At 41.0% G+C, this 20,163-nt stretch overlaps 1 protein-coding gene across 1 annotated transcript in view; it reads left to right on the forward strand.

Annotated features, from left to right (window-relative positions):
- Nucleotides 1–6,534: 6,534 nt before the first annotated feature.
- Nucleotides 6,535–20,163, forward strand: part of INPP4B (inositol polyphosphate-4-phosphatase type II B) — an 813,539-nt gene continuing 799,910 nt past the window's right edge. Inside the window, exon 1 of the mRNA XM_088445787.1 lies at nucleotides 6,535–6,625. Coding sequence (XP_088301913.1) covers nucleotides 6,535–6,625 — 91 coding nt within the window. The remainder of the gene's footprint in view (nucleotides 6,626–20,163) is intronic.

Genomic DNA, 20,163 nt, shown 5'->3' on the forward strand with positions numbered 1-20,163 from the left:
AATAGTCAGTAAATGATGTAGGGCCTGATTCAGCAGCGATCGCAAATGCAACTACGTCCGCAGATCGAGCGATTGTTAGCCATTGCGCATGCATATAAGCCGCACTGCGCTTGCGCTGTGGTTGCTTTGCAATTACGGACGCACAGAGGAATCCATCGCAGAGTGAGTGACAGGCAGTAAAAACATACCTGTCCGTTTGAATGCAGTTGCTTGGGTGTGCAGAAATTAGCCACAGCGATTGCATACGCAGCTTGAGAGCCCACCGCGTGCGTGCGAGGAGACATCCAGTGTTTGCGCAGGTCAGACCTGGTGTAAAAGCTGCATGACTGGCCGATGTGTGTCACAGGTACCGAGAAGAGCGAGGTTGGACGGATATGAGATAGAGCAGTAGGCGCCTTTATGCCGGCTATGCATTGGCCAGCATTAGCGTATGTTCGCAGCTGCTTTCCGTGAGAAAACGTAGCTGTGATCGTATTAGCGATCCTTGCTGAATCAGGCCCTTAGGGGTACATTTACTAACAATCGAGATAAGGCCGAGATGACCATCTCGGGTGATTTATTGATTTTTTTCCCTGCTTGCAAATTTACTAAAGGCAAAGTCGGGTGTGTTAGAGAGAGAGTTCTCTCATCTCACTCGTAAAACTCGGGTGAGATAGTAATCTCGAATCTCATCACCATCGGGCCAAATCGGAAGTAGTTTTCACCTAAAACATACATCTCTCAAATTTATCAAAAATCGGGATGACAAGCTCGGGTGAGATAGGAGCAAACTCTCTCTCAAAATCACTTTTCAAACTCTCATTCCCCTGAGCTACGAGATGGTCGGGGCTGGTTAGTTTTTTGGGGTGGGACTTCACGTAATTTTGTTTTAAAAACATTTATCTATTTTTTACAAGTTTAAACACACAAGCAGCAAGAACATATCTCACTGATATGTGCCGGCTGTTAGCTTGGGAGAGATTTGCAGAGAGAAAACAATGCAATCTCGGGTGAGTAATCTCCTGCAAAACGAGTTACTTGGGAGAGATATATCGTTCTGCTTCACCATCGGCCAACTCGTTAAGCCTCAAATCGTCTGTTGGTAAATTTGGTAAAAGAAAAGGGATTAAATCACCCGAATTTTGGTGAGTTCCAGTGAGATAAATCACTTTGAAAATTGGGGCCATCTAGAATCTTAGTAAATTTACCCCTTAGTATGGAGACAGCAATAATTTACCTTAGAGATCAATAACCTCTTTGATACCAGGCATTTTTCAAGCATTAGCGGTAAAGCACATCCTGTGTCTGTGTATCAATAGTTTATCATTCATTTAAAAAAATAAATAAATAAATAGATTTTGTATTATCAAAATACTTTTAATCTCTGAGTAAATGTAGCAATACAAGTAGAGTAGTGGTAGGCATAAGTGTAACAATTTTGCCTTGTAAAGATTAATTTGGTACAGTATTTACTGATGACTATATGAAGGGGACACAGTCAATAATACTGGTGTCGGAATCCCGACAACTATCAGAATCCCGGCACCGGCATCCCGTAGGTAAGTAGCAGGGTTAGGGGGAGGGATAGGTTTAGGGTTAGACACTAGTGGCAGGGTTAGGCATTAAGGGGGGAGGGTTAGGCACAAGGGAAGAAGTTTCAGTTTAGGCGCTGGGGAGGGAGGGGTAGGGAGAGGGGGAGGGTTAGGATACCTACCAACAGGTGTCGGTATCCTAGCCCTGTCGGGATGCCAGCGTCGGGATTCTGACTGCCGGCATCCCGAGCGCTGGCAACCTGTACCCAACCCATATGAAGTATGTATACATCTAATATAACAATTACTTAAATATAGAAAAATTTGAATTGTACTGGACCAAGTTGCTGGTGGATCAATCAGTTGCACAGGTACTGTAAATCTGTCATAATGGCTGAATACTTTGAGTCTTCATATAGGAAGTGCTGTAACCAGTTCTCCTAGTTAGATATAACTGACAGCAGCAGCAGCAGCAGCAACTGACTAATCTGCTATTCTTTTTTCTCCCACATGCTCTTAATGATGATTACTTTACAACATCACATTTTTTTAATGTGTGCAGCATAATAAAGAAATCTGGTATAAGCATTAATTCTATTATTAATACTAATCACAACTAGAACATTTATTTAGTATGTACAGTAATATTGCTTTACATCATTAGAAATGGGTAAAACTGATGAAATTAGTGTGAATCATGCTTCTGTATGAAGTGCCAGTACAATACACTGAGTTACATTTTTCTGTTTTTACAAATACAGGGGATGATTCAGTCCAAATGCAGACGTATCCCGGGGTCTTCTGCATACTGTGCATGCACCGCATAAAGCATTCGCAGAGTGCGCATGCGATGCACTTTGCATACCCACATGGAGGAGAGTGAAAGAGTGCACGGTCCAATTCATCTATTGGAACACTACTTCTGTGAAATTACTGTTTCTAGGCAGCAACTGGGTGGTTACCATGCTATTGAATAGAGCTGATCCCTCTTATGGGAGTGTTGTGGGCGTGTAGGCAGACTTCTGTGCTCAATTGTGGCATTCAGATAGAGGTGAAATGCCTATTTCTGGGGGATCTTTTGCACCAATCATGGGGGAGGTGTAAGTACTAATACTAATGATGACAGCAGTGGCGACGACCTGCATGAAAATGGACAGTTTTGTAACATAGACACACAACACACCGTGAAAATAAAGCTTTATTACATCCATAAACATACGGGCATAAGCATAAGATTGTAAGCTGGCTGCTACTTCAGCTATAGTAGCTATGGCAGTACAGAAAGTGGCTGCAGATGTGCCTGACAAATGCCGTTATGAACTGTATTTGGAAATTTGTCTTTTGCTATGAACAGTGCTGGTATAGCAATTGTCACTCCGTTTTTGTTGTGTGGTTGTGATGGTACTTGGGAGCACTTAAGGTATACTTGTCGACTTACTGGCTTCAGGTGGGGGCAGCCAAGTTGGCTCTGCAGGGGTGGTGTGTCGCGGCAAATGGGCAAGGGTGGTGGACATGATGGACGTGATCACCATTGCCCCACCACATGATGCACAATGCTGCGATTACCGGCAATATAAAAGGGTGGGCAGAGTCATGACAATCAAGCGCGAAACGCGTCATTGGCTGTCCGAACCACCCACTTCACTTGGGCAGTGGGTGGCTACGGGCGGGTGGAAGCTGTCTCTGGGAGACCTGCCCACTCTTCTGGGCATCCAGAAGTGCCACACAATTTTCTGGAGCCTCCTGGACGTTCCAGGAGAGTAGGTAAGTATGACTTAAGGCAAATTCTTCAGGTGAAGGTACCAATGCATGCAGAGTTGAACACAAGATGGGCACAATTACTTCCACATGCACAGAACTATATATCTATATTTGTATGTAACAGAGCCAGTTTGAGGGCTGTTTGAGGGTAAAGGCCGCATATGTGGGGGTGGGGGGAGGGGGTTTCCGGAATTTCTCACACAAGGTGCGAGTACACCTGGGGTCAACCTTGGTGTGTAGAGTTGTACACTCGTCTGCGGCCCCCTATCCATACACTTGGCTTCATAGTTGTCATCATCATCAATGCGCACTTTCCTGTTCCATAAAATCCACCTAAAAAGAGGCATAATTACACACAATGCTCCATAGCTCACAATACCCATGATACGCCCTCTCTGAACTTGGCCTACAGGCAGACTCTGTTACCACCCATTACCACCATTTCAGTCCGAATAGTTCTGGAGCATGTGCAAAATACATAAGCAAAACCAAATTTTTGCCAACACTGCATCTGCCACAAAACTTGCAAAATTTGGTGCTAAGGGCCTGATTCAGAGCCGCTAGCACAATGTATAAGCAAATTGCGTAGGCAGTGCTCCCGCACAGCAATACATTAGCACGCCCAGTATTTCTTAGAGAGCGATCACATAGTGTATGCAGACACCCACCAGCCTGTTTTAAGACGCCCACTTGTGCACGTCATGTCAAGGAAGTGTTGTTATGTTGCATGCACAAGGAGCCCCCTCAAAGGGTCCACCTACCCCCAACTGTGGATTGCACCTGCTCACACCACCTCCTTCTCATACCAACCGGGCAGCACACCCCCACGAACTACCTAGACACTACGAATTCCCGAGGAGCACTGTGACTCCACACGAAGGAAAGGACAATGGCCCACATTCAGAGGTGGTCACAAGAAGTGAGTGCTCATTCTGAATGAGGGCGGCCGCTTGTATTTTTTAGTGTGGCCTCCTGGTCGCTAGCTAAGCTGTGGGTTACCACCCACAGCTTTAGCAACAGACCAGGTTGATGGTCGAGATGGTCAAGACCATTGTGACCATCGGGGCTTGTGACGAGACCGTAAGGTTGGGTCTCGACAACCGCAAGCCCCAGGGAGCTTCCTGCTCTGATCGAGTGCGGCCGCCCACAAAACGGCAGGCGTTCCGTCAGGAACGCCTCCATTTGTGTAGCCACCCCCCCGCCCCAACTACAAAATGGGGCGAGCTGTCGATCAACATCGACAGCCGCCCCTTTTGCAGTGAGCTTCGTAGCGAGAGAATTTCTCTCTTGCTCCGGGGCTTGCGCACGCGCAGTGTGGCCGCTGCACATGTACAGGGCCTTAACATCGACCCGGTTGCGAGCGCTCAGCGCTCGCAACCGGGTCTGAATGAGGGCCTTTGTGTCAGCAACAACACGAATCATTCACATGAATAAAATATCTACCATTTCACTCACTAATCCAGCCTTATGTGTGTTCTTTACACCTCACCAACACACACCTGATACCACGCATACTGACCACCCCCACTTCCCTACCCCCTCATTCCCACACACCACAAAGGAGCGCGCGTAACCCAACCTTTCATCACATATCCAAGAAGTGTATGCAACCATCGGTACATCGGATGCTATCGCAGCGCTAGAGGTTGACCATACCCTGCCGCAAGCACTGCGAGCACTTCAGTGTAAAAACAAGCCAGGTGACGTGTACTATGATGCTGTCTTATAATTGTGCACACCTCTAAAACGCCATTGAAATGCTCAGGCACGCCTGCGTTTGCACCTCACTCCCCCGTTTTTAATGGCCAGCCCCTGTTACCACCTACAAACGGCTTCTCCTGTCACTCACTCTGCTGGGCTGTCTATGCGCAGCGAGTGAATGCATTGTGAACTTTCGCTAAGGTATGCACATGCACTGCAATACATACCCATGCGCACAATGCATACACACTGCATATCATCGGCAGCAGCGAGAGTATTCATCTTAGCGAGCGGGTCTGAATCAGGCCCTAAATGCAGAAACAGGCAAATATTTAGCAAAACTGTTTTGAAGATGTCACTCATCTCTGTACTATAAGGGATAAACATTTCTATAAAATGCAGTCAGCTATTGTCTAAAATTATATATACATATACATACACTATTGTACAATGCATTGAAATCAAATGTGAAATTGTCTTCCTGAAATAAATAGTGAATTTACATAGACTGACCTTATTATAAATCGCAGAGCATTGTACAATGTAATGTCTTTCGTGAAAAATGACAAAGCAAAATATGAAATGGGGGATATTTCCATGCCAGAGGCTAGTTACTTTCTATTTCACTAGTGACTCCTTTAATGGGCATCTGGTAGCTGTCACTTGTTTTATTTGTGTCTTAATGAATATAGGTCTGCTTCAAGTCTTTTAAATATGGATCATTAACTTCGGCAGACTGATAATCTCCCTTGCAAGGGAAATAAGAAGAATCGTGTATTTGCTGTCATTTTCTAGCTTTCTGCACAGCTTTGGATTTTTTTTCCCCAGAAGGTCAATGATGAAACAATCCTGACTTGTATCAGGTATAATAGCAACAGACACCCTGGGTAGTGATGATGTCTGCAGCTCCCCTGTTTAACCTATTGCCTCCTGACAGAAGTCCTGTGTCATGCTAATGATCTAATGAGCTGCGTCGTGACAGGGATATATGGGGAGCTCAGCAGTGAGGACGGGGCTAATACAGAGGATGACGGACACCGACCATTCAGTGCATTCATCTGTTCCCTTGGTCAGATTGCTGCTGCAGCGAATGCATTGAATTCTTGGTAAAGTTTGCACCAGCCTTGGTACTGTAGCTGCCAGCTGAGCTGCAGCATCTATAGCAGCCGGGAAGGATTTCACATTCTAGTTTGATCATTCCGCCACCTAGTTTTGCAATGCATTAATTGCTCTGTACAGTAGCTCGGACTTTGCAGTACACTAAAAGGAGAAGCAACAGGGGACTCATCATTCCGGAGAGGACCTCCTGACAGGGAAGATAGATGTATAATGGTCGGTAATAAGCACAGCATCACTTCAGCTGCTCCCTGCTTCTACCTGCCCCTTCCCTGTCTCAGAGCTGGCTGAAGGTGTGCTCCTGCCTGCAGAATCGCACAGGGGAGGAAGGGCTGTTCCGCCAAGTAACAGCGAAGGTAGACGGCGAGCATTGGCCAGCGGCAGACGGTCGGGATAACTCAGAGGGTCTGCACAGGAGCATTGAGAAGCTGAGAGCTCTCTGATCATGGAGTTAAAGGAGGAAACCTCTGATGCAGCCCAGGATCTTATTACTACGGCTGGAGGAGATGAGAAGTCTGCGGTGTCAGGATGTGCAAGTAAGTGCAACGGCCGCACTGCCATGCTGTCATTTATGTCTGCTATGTATGTATGATGTATGTATGTATGGGCACACTCACCGGATCTGTAACCCTTCCACTAACTGGTTGGCAGTGCAGTTCAGGAGCAGGACTATTGTGCTGGCAGCATGTCTGGTTAAAGTGACACCACTGAATGACAGGTGCATGATCTTTGGGAAGAGCAAGTCTACCACAATACATACTTACATAGTTATGACAATCATTTAAATAAAATATGTATGTATGTATGCATGTATGTATGTATGTATGTATGTAGATATAGAATCTCCACCCTCCAAGTTTAGTTTATCTGTTTCACCTGGTTTTCCCTGCTCTGTTCCTGCTTTTCCCACATCTTTCCCAGTTAGAAGGCTGGATAACGTTATTGGTGTTAAATTTGCTGTCTTGAAATACATACTGTACTGCAGATTCTTTAATCCCAGGTTAGCTCAATTGGAAAAACAAGAGGGAAAATTGAAGCAGACCAGTGTGTCGCTAGTGAAACGTTTCTTGTCCTTATACTGTATATACATTTATGTTATATTAATTGCAGCATAGTATACACTGATGTTTCAGTGCCTAGCTCTTCAGACCATATTTGTGTATGGAAAGTTTGGCATGCTGTTCTCATGAAGACTTTTTTCAGGCATTTTGTATTTACAAAATTTTCTGGATGGTTATGGATTTTTTTAATCAGAATAATACCACCAAATAATATAATGATTTAAATTAATCCCACATCCAAATGATGTGTTCATTTTAGAGTACAATTTTGTTTTGTAATGTTTGCATAGTTCTTGTTAGAATTAACAGCCACACTTCCATTGGAGCAGCTTAAAGGTGCCCACACACTGGACGATTTTGGGCACAATTTGCACGAAAACGATGCATCGGAACTATACATAGTTTAAAAGCTTTAAAATCGTGCAGCTTCCTGGAAAGATAACTATCCAGTGCGCGGTCCCGCAGGTCGTTTGTCATATCTTCAGATCTGAATGCTGCATACACACGGTACAACTTGAACAACCATAGATATAGTTGATAGATTTCCCTCCAACTTTCTGTAGTGCAGGGCAAACGATTTTGGTTGTACACACTGATAGTAGATATTTCAGTGATGCTATCTTTTTACAGGCAAATCTTTACAAACTCATCCAAGGTGGCCTGCATGCACGAAAGACCATAGATATCATTGAACGATATCGATATCGTTCAGGAGAATCATCCCGTGTGTATGCAGCATAAGGCTCATACACACTAGACGATAAAGTGGACGATATGGACGATAACGATATCGTTAATGGTGTTCAATATCGTTCAGTGTGTATGCACAATATATTATTATTATCCTTTATTTATTTAGATATAGTTAACGATGCGTGCTCCCGCAGATCGTTAACGATGTCTGCCATCGCCTGAACTTGCAGGACAATCTGACGATATCGTCAGATTCTTCAAGTTCGGGGATGTGGCAGGGTGACGTCTCTGAACAATATAGTTAACGATATCGTTCAATCTGTATGCTACATGTCGTTTCTGACATTGAGCCTGGGAGTTCAAGGGATAACTCTTAACCGTATCGCTCATGGAGCATATCGTTAAGTGTGTGTGAGCCTTTGCCAGATCTTACCTGCAGTAGGTAATCTCCTTAACAATGCACTAGAAATCATTTAGGTCGTTAGTCACATTGCACAGTTTAGCAAGATATCGTCTGTCCAGGAGTGCCAGGGAGTTCAAGGGAAATCGTTGATGACATTGCATCTTTTGCGAGTCGTCCAGTGTGTGGGCACCTTAAGAAGGATTTTATAGGGAGCTGTCTTATAATAATATGTGGACTAGCACAGGCGGGATGTAGTCATCATCCCTTTATTTGTCACAATTCTAAGTAAAGTTGATTTCTGTAAACTTTTGTAATCTGATTAGTAATTTGACCCTCTCAGAGACTGGAAAGTGAAGACATTACTGATTTGCAGCCCATTGTTATTCAACCCCCAAGCCAGTGCTGACAGCACTTATTTCCTAGAATTTGGCATCCCTTAAATGATTCGGCTTGATGGATGTTTGTTACTAGCAGTTTATTTCCTACCAGCATATGTGTGACTAAATGACGATAATTATTTTTTCCCAATGCTCCGACTGTATCTTTGCTTTGCACATTTTGTTTTAATTCGGTCTTAGTCCCGTTTTATCTAGTGGCCATAGCAACACACTTTGGCAGCAGTAGACAGACATCAAGCTACAGGGTCCAATACTTTTGTATCCAATAGTATATCATACACAACTTGTCTGGAGGTTTTGTTTCATTTGTATCTGGAATCGGATATCTATGCTGCCCTGGGGTATTTTGCAGCTCCATTCAGGAACATTTAGCACTCTACATAAATTTGTAAAGGGATGATTTCATTTGAATACTGCATATGTTGCCAGCTGGGGAATGTACCAGATCTGACTAAGGTATAATTTAAAAACATTTTTTGTTTGGTTTTGTGGTGGTTCTTTTATAGCACAAAAAACACACACACACAAACACATATTATACAACAAGATGAACTAAAGCAAAGACTCTTACATTACCTGTAAACCTGTATACTATAACTATATTGATCTCAGTATTTATGGTTCAAGGTGTATCCTCTGCAATTCTGACAAAAGACAAGTCAATCTATGACCAGAAAATCAGATCTTATTAGAGTGATCTATGTAATGACTATCTCTAAAGTGTATATGATGCTATTATTATAATTAAGGCACTTGTCTTATGACTTACTACACCTGGTGTAGAACTTAAATCGGTATCAGGTGGTATTTTATAAAAACTGTTGGAATGTTTTTATATATCGATTTCACTTTGTGATATTTACCAGTCAGTCTACAGTTGTGTCAATCAGAGAAAAGAAGTATAATCATTAAATTGCTTTCATTTAAATTCATAGAAGTGCACTGATGGTGGAGTATTAGGTGCTAGTAGTAATAGTTTAGGAGCCATGCTGTATTTCTCTTTCTCCTGGAATATGTCCAGCAATGCGATACATACTGTACATAACACCTAATCTATATTAGTTACCACTGCTTTGATTTGGTGTACACTGGAAGGTTGCATTTGGTTAAGTATATTTTAGCAATGAAAAGGAGCACTATATATTTTTTTTGTGGGCCTTGAAAATGACCCTTTATCTCTGAAGGAGGTATCACAATAAGTTTGTGGTGTATAAAAGATCACATAATGAGAACAGAGCACCAGCATGAGGCATTCGCACTGCAGAAAGCAATAGGTCAGTTTATTACCTTGCAGGCGTGATCACCATTCATTCATGTGCTAACCTGACACAGAGACTGTGTGAATGGCCTCTGCTCATTCTGTGACATCAAAGCCACTAGAAAGGGGACTCCCTTGGTGAAATTAGATATACAGTATCAGAAGAACTGTAAGCAAACCATGGCTCCACATTGTCCCTCAATGATTTTGATAGTTATAGACAGCCAAACACTCAGTATTGATTATATTATAATATTGATTATTATATCGATGAAAACAGCACAACTAAACCTCAACATGTTATGTGATGTAAATCAGTAGAATCTAATAACAAGAGTTTATTAATAAACCAAAAAATGGTTAAAGAAAAAGGTGCAGGGAACAAAAAGTAGCCTAGATCTGATAATGAGGTGGATAACACAATGGGTTAATGTGTTCTGCACACAGCATATCATGAAGTAAAATGCACAATAGAGCCTAGCATATTACCTTAAATAAACAACACATGTAAAGATCTACACACTATTTCATAAGCATTTGTATAGCAAAATTAATTTTGGCATATATATCAAAAAGGTTGATACATGTACCATACCTGAAACAATTATATTGATGTTGCTGCATTGCTCTTGCTTCACTACCTGATAGCTGCTTGTACTGTAACATTCTTTAGGTATATACAGTATATTGCTGCTTTGTACATTGTTTTTGTTTTGCTTGAGTTTGTTTTTAAACTACAGTATGTTGTTTTACTGATGAGTGAACAATTTTATGATTTGGTAGGAGTGGATTATGCTGTTAGTTGATTCTTCTTGTTTCCTGTACTTTAATATTTATTTGCCAGGCCATAATAAAGAATGTCCTTCCTAAGCATCCCTTATGAAAGTTGCCACTTTTGTTAGATTGGCTGAATCTGTTCTCTGTTTTAATTGTAATGTTTCAGTGACACTTACTACATTTTAGAGTGTGTGAGTCCTAGTTCACAATCTGCATTCATTACTACAAAATGTATCTTCTTAGGAACATTTAAAAAGGAATGCACTTGTCTAACATAAGTTTTTATATATTTTTTATCACAATTTCAGTAGCTCTAATGTAAGCCATACAGTATATCAGCCTGGTTACCTTTAAAAATATCATTAAGCTGTTAACTTTTCAGTTTCCTTTCAACTGCTATTCATGATTTTCAGCTTGCTAAGTGTCATGTGATTACTATAGCATCAAAGTCACGTGATATATGTTGTAGTGAGCATCAAGGTTTAGGTCGACTTTCTTCACAGCATACATTCATATAGTAAACAGGTGTAGACTGTTCTTTTATTGTTCTTTTTTTTTCAGAGCTGCATGACAGGTATGTCCCAAACAATTACCTACTGTAAATAAAACAAAAAGAAAATCCACCAGCGCTTCATACAAACTACTGTAGGCAGCAAAAAACTACATAGGGGTGGTCTCTTTCACTCCAAAATCAATATCACAATAAACAAAGGTGTAGCTCTTGCACCATCAGATGGGGTCAACAAATGTTCATATATCAAGAAAAGTATATAATCCTACGAATAATCCAGTAATTCCAGTCAATAAAAGTCCTTGTACAGTTCTCTTGTCTTAGATCTTCTTATGGACAGGGATGATACTCCCAGAGGTATTTCCAAAGATCATATGAAAGAGAAGAAAATATAGCTCCACATGGTGAAATACCTCAAGGTAATTTTATTCCAACAGAAAAAATATATAAAACAAAACAGAAACACAATCCGCAGGATAAAAAGGAAAAATTAGCAGTGTACCGTGTAGTTGGGATGCAGTCTCCTAACACCCAAGCAAGCATAAGATCAAAAATTCCCACAAAGTCTCCCGGGAGTGACTCGTGGACCTGATGCAGTCTAGGAAGCGCCCCCCCCACGGTACCTGCCATACACCAACGCATTTCGACTCACAAATAATAAGTCTTCCTCAGGGTATGTGTGTGCTGTGTGCCTTTCACTTATATCCCCCTTACTGGTTCCTCTTTGGTCCACCAATTATTTAATAATTCTCCCATAAATATCTTTATAAACAGATGCTTTACCACTGACATCCACATGCTTTTTCCCTGGAACACAGCCACACAGAACACTTCCGGTGCTGCGTTCCACATGAAAAAAAACAAAAGTTATATCTTAAATAACTCAGTCACACGTCTATAAATATACATAAATATATACAGAAATGCACAATAGCAGCTAGGAATAAAAAATAGAAAATATATAAAACTGTAGGAGGGTTTCTAATGAATATTGTAAAAAAGTGTAATAAAAAAGAGTATAATAAAAATGTAATAAAATTTATAGGAACCATTTAAGCTCGAAATCGGTATTCATCCCATTGGGAGATAAAGTGCATAAATCATAAATCCACTTTATCTCCACCTTAGCCAAGTTTTCCCCTATATTCTTCTTTCTCCAATGATTGGTAACTTGGTTAATGCCTAAGACCAGCTTTAAACTTTTACTAGAACATTCATGGGATTCTTTAAAGTGATCGGAGACTGAATGTTTCTCAAACCCTTTCTTTATATTTCTCAAGTGTTCTCCCCAGCGTTCCCTTAGCGGTCTGGAAGTACGACCGGCATATTGGAGGCCATACTGACACTCAAAAAGATATATACAATTTTTACTATTACAAATAATGAAGTCTTTAATTTCATACTTGACTTTAGTAACATTAGAAGTAAAAGTTTCTATTTTACTTTGTTGTGTTTTGTGGTTTTTACACATTAGGCATAGTCCACATCTATGGAACCCTGTCGTTTTAATTCTACCCACTCTTTTTGGTGGCACTGCGCTCTTCACCAACTTATTTTTAATGTTCGGTGCCCTTCTATATACAAACTTGGGCTTTTCAGGTATAATGGATTTTAATACTATATCCTTTCCCAATAGATGCTAGTGCCTCTTAATTATTCTCTCCACCTCTTTGTACTGGCTACTTAATGTAGTGATAAATGGTAATTCACATTTATCTCCTGACTTTTTATCTCTTTTGCTAGTCTGTAACAACTCTTCTCTATTGACCTCTATCATCTCTTTGATAGGGCCTTCTACATCCGAACATTTATAACCTTTAGAGAAATATTTACATTTTAGAACTTCCGACTGTTCCTTAAAAACTTCTAAATCTGTGCAATTCCGACAGGCCCTTCTCACTTGTTCTTTCGGTATATTTTTAAGCCATAATGGATGGTGATTACTGCTCCAGTCAATATAGGCATTACTATCCGTTGGTTTATTAAAAGTTTTAGTTTTTAAAACTTTTTCCTCCACATATAAGACCAGATCTAAAACATTCACACTAATTTTGCTAATGTTGAAAGTGAGTACAATATTAAAAATATTATTAAGGTTTTCACAAAAAACCTTTAAATCCATTTCACTGCCTCTCCATATAAATAAAATGTCGTCTATATAACGATACCATTTCACAATACATGTGGCAAAAATGTTATTCTCCCAAATTTTCTGGGCCTCCCAATACCCCATAAATAAGTTTGCATATGATGGGGCAAAATGAGTACCCATGACAGTACCCTTACATTGTTCTTAAAACTTCCCACTGTGCCAGAAACAAATATTATTAAGAATAAAATGAATGCCCTCAATTAAAAAATTGACCTTCTCACTCTCCAAGTCCTCAATGTTTAAAAAATGTTTGGTGGCCTCCAACCCTTGGGAATGTTCAACAATAGTATACAGACTGCTCACGTCTGCGTGACCAAAATGTAGTCATCTTCACAATTAATAGCTCTCAATTTATTCAAAACATTACTTTTATCCTTGATATTTGAATCAAGTTTTACTACCTCGGGTTGTAGATGTTAATCAATATAGTGGGACAGGTTAGATGTAATTCCCTCCATCCCAGCAACTATTGGGCGACCAGGAGGGTTCTCTAAGTTCTTATGAACCTTAGGTAACACGTAAAACACTGGAAGGCTCAGATTATCTATCAGAATATATTGTTCTTCCTTCTCAGAGATGACATTGTTATTTCTATATTTAGTTAATAGGGTTCTCGAATCCTTATTAATCCGTTTGCTGGGATTACTCCTCAATACCACATAGGACTCCCTATCATTTAACTGTCTCATAATCTTTTCATATACCACCATATCCATGATCACGATACTCCCCCCTTTATCAGCAGGCTTAATCGTGATACCTTCATTGTCACTTAAGTTCTTTAAGGCATTTCTTTCTTTGACAGTAGTATTTTGATTTCTACCCCAATTGGGTTAAATTCTTTCTAGATCTGATGTAACCGCCTTATTAAAACACTCAAAACAACCACGACAAAAAACGAGATTAAAAGTAGACTTTGGTCTGAAGACTTCATGCTTACTGATTCCACATGTTTGTCCTAAAAAATATTTTTTCTAGGATATTTTCCTAATGAACTTTTGGATATCCAAATAGGTCTCAAATTTATTCAGCCTATTGTTAGGGGCGAATTTGAGACCCTTTTTAAGAATGGACTCTTCCTCTTTAGTTAAAATATGTGTACTTAAATTAAAAAGTAGTAAAACTTGATTCATATATCAAGGAAACTAGTGATGTTTTGAATAAATTGAGAGCTATTAATTGGGAAGATGACTACATTTTGGTCACTGCAGACGTGAGCAGTCTGTATACTATTATTGAACATTCCCAAGGGTTGGAGGCCACCAAACATTTTTTAAACACTGAGGACTTGGAGAGTGAGAAGGTCAATTTTTTAATTGTGAGCATTCATTTTATTCTTAATAATATTTTTTTTCTGGCACAGTGCGAAGTTTTATGAACAATGTAAAGGTACTGCCATGGGTACTCGTTTTGCCCCATCATATGCAAACTTATTTATGGGGTATTGGGAGGCCCAGAAAATTTGGGAGAATAACATTTTTGCCACATGTATTGTGAAATGGTATCGTTATATAGACAACATTTTATTTATATGGAGAGGCAGTGAAATGGATTTAAAGGTTTTTTGTGAAAACCTTAATAATAATATTTTTTATATTGTACTCACTTTTAACATTAGCAAAATTAGTGTGAATGTTTTAGATCTGGTCTTAAATGTGGAGGAAAAAGTTTTAAAAACTAAAACTTTTAATAAACCAACGGATAGTAATGCCTATATTGACTGGAGCAGTAATCACCATCCATTATGGCTTAAAAATATTCCAAAAGAACAAGTGAGAAGGGTCCGTCGGAATTGCACAGATTTAGAAGTTTTTAAGGAACAGTCGGAAGTTCTAAAATGTACATTTTTCTCTAAAGGTTATAAATGTTCGGATGTAGAAGGCCCTATCAAAGAGATGATAGAGGTCAATAGAGAAGAGTTATTATAGACTAGCAAAAGAGATAAAAAGTCAGGAGATAAATGTGAATTACTATTTATCACTACATTTAGTAGCCAGTACAAAGAGGTGGAGAGAATAATTAAGAGGCACTGGCATCTATTGGGAAAGGATATAGTGTTAAAATGCATTATACCTGAAAAGCCAAAGTTTGTATATAGAAGGGCACCGAACATTAAAAATAAGTTGGTGAACAGCGCAGTGCCACCAAAAAGAATCGATAGAATTAAAACGACAGGGTTCCATAGATGCGGACTATGCCTGATGTGTAAAAACCACAAAACACAACAAAGTAAAATAGAAACTTTTACTTCTAATGTTACTAAAGTCAAGTGTGAAATTAAAGACTTCATTATTTGTAATAGTAAAAATTGTATATATCTTTTTGAGTGTCAGTGTGGCCTCCAAAATGTCGGTTGTACTTCCAGACCACTAAGGGAATGCTGGGGAGAACACTTGATAAATAAAAAGAAAGGGTTTGAGAAACATTCAGTCTCCGATCACTATAAAGAATCCCATGAATGTTCTAGTAAAAGTTTAAAGCTGGTCTTAGGCATTAACAAAGTTACCAATCATTGGAGAAAGAAGAATATAGGGGAAAACTTGGCTAAGGTGGAGATGAAGTGGATTTATGATTTATGTACTTTATCTCCCAATGGGATGAATACCGATTTCGAGCTTAAATGGTTCCTGTAAATTTTATTACATCTTTATTATGCTCTTTTTTATTACACTTTTTTACAATATTTATTAGAAACCCTCCTCCATTTTTATATATTTTCTATTTTTTATTCCTAGCTGCTATTGTGCATTTCTGTATATATTTCTGCATATTTATAGACGTGTGACTGAGTTATTTAAGATATAACTTTTGTTTTTTTCATGTGGAACGCAGCACCGGAAGTGTTCTGTGTGGCTGTGTTCCAGGGAAAAAGCATGTGGATGTCAGTGGTAAAGCGTCTGGGACTCTAGATGTGATGTGTAGTTGTCACGTGGAGGGCGCTACCATGGTTACCGGATGTTCATCTCCGGCGAGAGTATTTTGAGTGGATGAATGTCCGACAACCTTGACGTCACGTGAAATTATCACGTTGACGTCGTCACCATGGCTACCGTATGTTGGGTGCCATTCAGGTGGATGTACGTCAAGCAAATACATGACGCTAACACTGGATGTCAGCCGCCAATAGGAAGTAGAAGTACAGGAAGTACTTAGCGTTCCGGACGTGGAATGCAATTTAAAACATTTGTTCATTTCATATGAAATCAGTGATGGCAATGTAATGGAAGAAATATTGGTATGTTCATTAAGAAGGGATATACTGTATAAGTTATGAGGATCGTTGTTTATAAAGATATTTATGGGAGAATTATTAAATGGTGGACCAATGAGGAACCAGTAAGGGGGATATAAGTGAAAGGCACACAGCACACACATACCCTGAGGAAGACTCTTATTATTTGTGAGTCGAAACGCAGTGGTGTGTAGCAGGTACCGTGGGGGGACGCTACCTAGACTGCAGCAGGTCCACGAGTCATTCCCAGGAGACTTTGTGGGAATTTTCATCTTATGCTTGCTTGGGTGTTAGGAGACTGCATCCCAACTACACAGTACGTGGCTAATTTTGCCTTTTATCCTGTGAATTGTGTTTCTGCTTTGTTTTATATATTTTTTTCTGTTGGAATAAAATTACCTTGAGGTATTTCACCATGTGGAGCTATATTTTCTTCTCTTTCATATGATCTTTGGAAATACCTCTGGGAATATCATCCCTGTCCATAAGAAGATCTAAAACAGAACTGTACAAGGACTTTTATTGACTGGAATTACTGGATTATTCGTAAGTACCTACTGTAGTTGGTAATAAGCGGATAGGAGATTCCATGACAACAAAGCATAGCTATGTAGACCAGTGATAGTCAATCTGATAGACATCAGAGGACACATTGGGTAGCCTTCTAATGTTTAAAAGGAGCGCACATTACTTTTAATCTCAATAGCAAGTTATTTAATATATTTAATAAAGGAAAGAGACACCTAACTGTAATAACCAATCAACAGGCCTTTCAAACAAGTTTTACATTCTATAACAAATATCACAACAAAGTAGGAAGGAGCTGGGGGTTGCAAGTGAAGGCTTGGAGGGCCACGTGGACTTGGGGGCTGCCTGTTGCCCATCAGTGATGAAAACAGCAGGACTGGAACTGGCAACGAGCAGTCTCCATTATGAAGCTGCTGAATAGAGGCAGCAGTATTCTGGCAGATAGGATGGATAAACGATCTCTGCGAAACAATGACGGCGGTCGGAATCCTGGCGCCAGAGACAGACAGTTGAAATCTTGACACCTGCAGTAATTTAACCCTTCCCCTAACCCTACCCCCATCTAACCCTCCTCTACTGCAGTCTAAACCTCCCCCTTGTGCCTTACCCTAACCCCTAAACCTAACCCTAAAGGTGCATACACACGTAACGATTTTTTGAACGATTGTCATTAACGACGTCGTTATCGTTCAATCATTCAAAAAAATCGTTCAGTTTCTGAGTTATAAAGATGAACGATAATCGTTCAAGTGCGCTTCCGTTTTTAGTTGTTAGTTATCGTTCATCGTTCATTTCAGACTGTCCAAAATAACGATTTTCATTAAGGGAAGGAACATTTTTAGTTGTAAAAATCGTTCATTACACTTCAAAAAATCGTTCACTTTTTCAAGAGAAAATTTGACAGGTAATCTGACAGAAAAATGTTGGTTACAAAATCGTTACATGTGTATGCACCTTAATACTTACCGTCGGGATTGCAGCTGCAGGGATTCTCGGGCAGGGATTCTGACCATTGTCAGGATTCCAGCACCAGGATTATGAGCACCAGCATTCTGTGAGCTGGGATGCCATCTACATCCCTGGCAGATACTGTATATGATGGATAAGAAATGCTTTTTCCCCCAAACCAATACATTACAGTGCTAATTATTGTGATGATTGTCTTGCTTAGGTTTAAAGAAATTCTATCATTAAGAGAAGCTTGGCGTTTTAATTAAAATGGACCTACCATTCTGCTGATTACCCTGGAGAACGGTCAGCAGTTAGTGCACCCAGCAATGCCAGTTTACCCCCTCCTGTAGCTCCTATCTGTTTTGCTGAGTATGCAAATGTCGAGAAGAGCAGAGTGATGGCCTTGGATGTAAGCATTGCCGGGCATACCTCACCTGAAGGCATCATAGCTGCTGCATCCCTGCAGCGATGGTAGTTTCACCCTTTGGCACCCAGTATACTGAAAGCTCATTTGTGAAGCAGTTTGTCTCTCTACCAAAAGCCACTTTCTCTACATCACCTCTCTGAATGCTTTTTATTGGTCAACAACACTGGGAATGCTAATGTAGAGCTGGAAGAGTCTCAGTGCAGAGACAAAGCTGAGAAACTATCCAGCAGACAAATTAGCATGCAGCTTGTGAGATGAATGTTCCCATCATTATACACTTATCCATTCATTAAAATAATAAAAACATTAAGCTGCTGCCAATTACACTATGCATGTGTAAAAACATATTTTCTTAACACCTTTAACTTTATCGATTTGGCTTGAGAGTTGCTCTGCAATTTGCTAGCCTATCTCCCAGATGGCCACCTGCTTCTATCACAGCCCCTCTGCCATGTAGGCACTTACACAGCAAGAAACTGAATGATGAATCTGACCCTGGGAGTGAGGAAAGATCAATACGTAGGACCAGGGGCGTATCTATAATGGGTCCAGAGGGGTCCCGCACCGCACACCCTGCACCCATAGTTTTACTTGCCTCTCCGGAGTCCCACGCCGGACCGGGGTCTGGCGCTGTAAAAATGATTGGAAAATGGCCGCCGTGGCCATTTTCCCGTCGTATGCGCAGTACAGGGAAAATGGCCGCTGCAGCCATTTTCCCGGTGACCTGCGCATACTTTATAGACTCTGAGCGCACTCTAGTGCCCAGAGTCTATAACTCCGGCGCTGACCGCACATAGCTCCGTGCGCTACCGGCCGCCGGATAGAGAGGAGGTGGCCGGTGTCGGAGACTGCACACGGGCCCCCTCCTCTCTAGAAACGCCCCTGCGTAGGACGGGATGTAGTCAGGAAGCTGACGGTCAAAATGCTGACCACTGGCTTCCCGACAGTGAAAGCCCGGCATGGGACTAATGATAGCCGTCTAAATACCAATGCCTATTATTAGCCCCATGCCGAAATCTCGACGCCTGGCATACAGAACATAGGTAAGCCGGACGTCGGGAGTTCATAGCCGAGGAGGAAGGGGGAGGGTTAGGTTTAGGGACTGCCGGGGGGACTTAGGGTTAGGCACCCCCCAGGAGGGTTAGGGTTAGGCTGGGGAAGGGGGGGTTAGGGTCAGGCACCACCGGGGGGGGTTAGGGATAGGAACCCCCCCCCGGGAAGGTTAGGTTTAGGTCGCGGGGAGTGGGGGTTAGGCTTAGGCACTGGGGGGGAGGTTAGGGTTAGCACCCCTAAGGGAGGGTTAGGGGGGGAGAGGGGAGGGTTAGGGTTCTTTCTTACCTTAGTCGGGATCTTCATCTGCCGGCCTTCCGGCGTCGGGACTTCATCCGCTGGGCTTAGGTCCGGCTGTTATACAAACCGATTCTGACTCTAGAACTGTCTCTCCAAGTTTGCATATGTAGCACTCTGTGTTTGCCGTGCACTTTTACAAGTTTAGGGAACATCAAAAGATGTCATTGTTTTATGCTTTAATTTTGTAAAAATGTATCTACTTAAAAGTGACAGGTTCTCATTACTGTTTTAGTTACGGGACAAATATTGTGTATAACATGAACTTCACTGCTCCCCTACTACTGAGGTAAGCAAAAATGGAAACCAGAAGCTTCTGTTCTTCCCTGAATCTCT

Source organism: Taudactylus pleione, unplaced genomic scaffold (genome assembly GCF_031769625.1).
Source record: "Taudactylus pleione unplaced genomic scaffold, aTauple2 ptg000389l, whole genome shotgun sequence".
Lineage (NCBI taxonomy): Eukaryota > Metazoa > Chordata > Amphibia > Anura > Myobatrachidae > Taudactylus > Taudactylus pleione.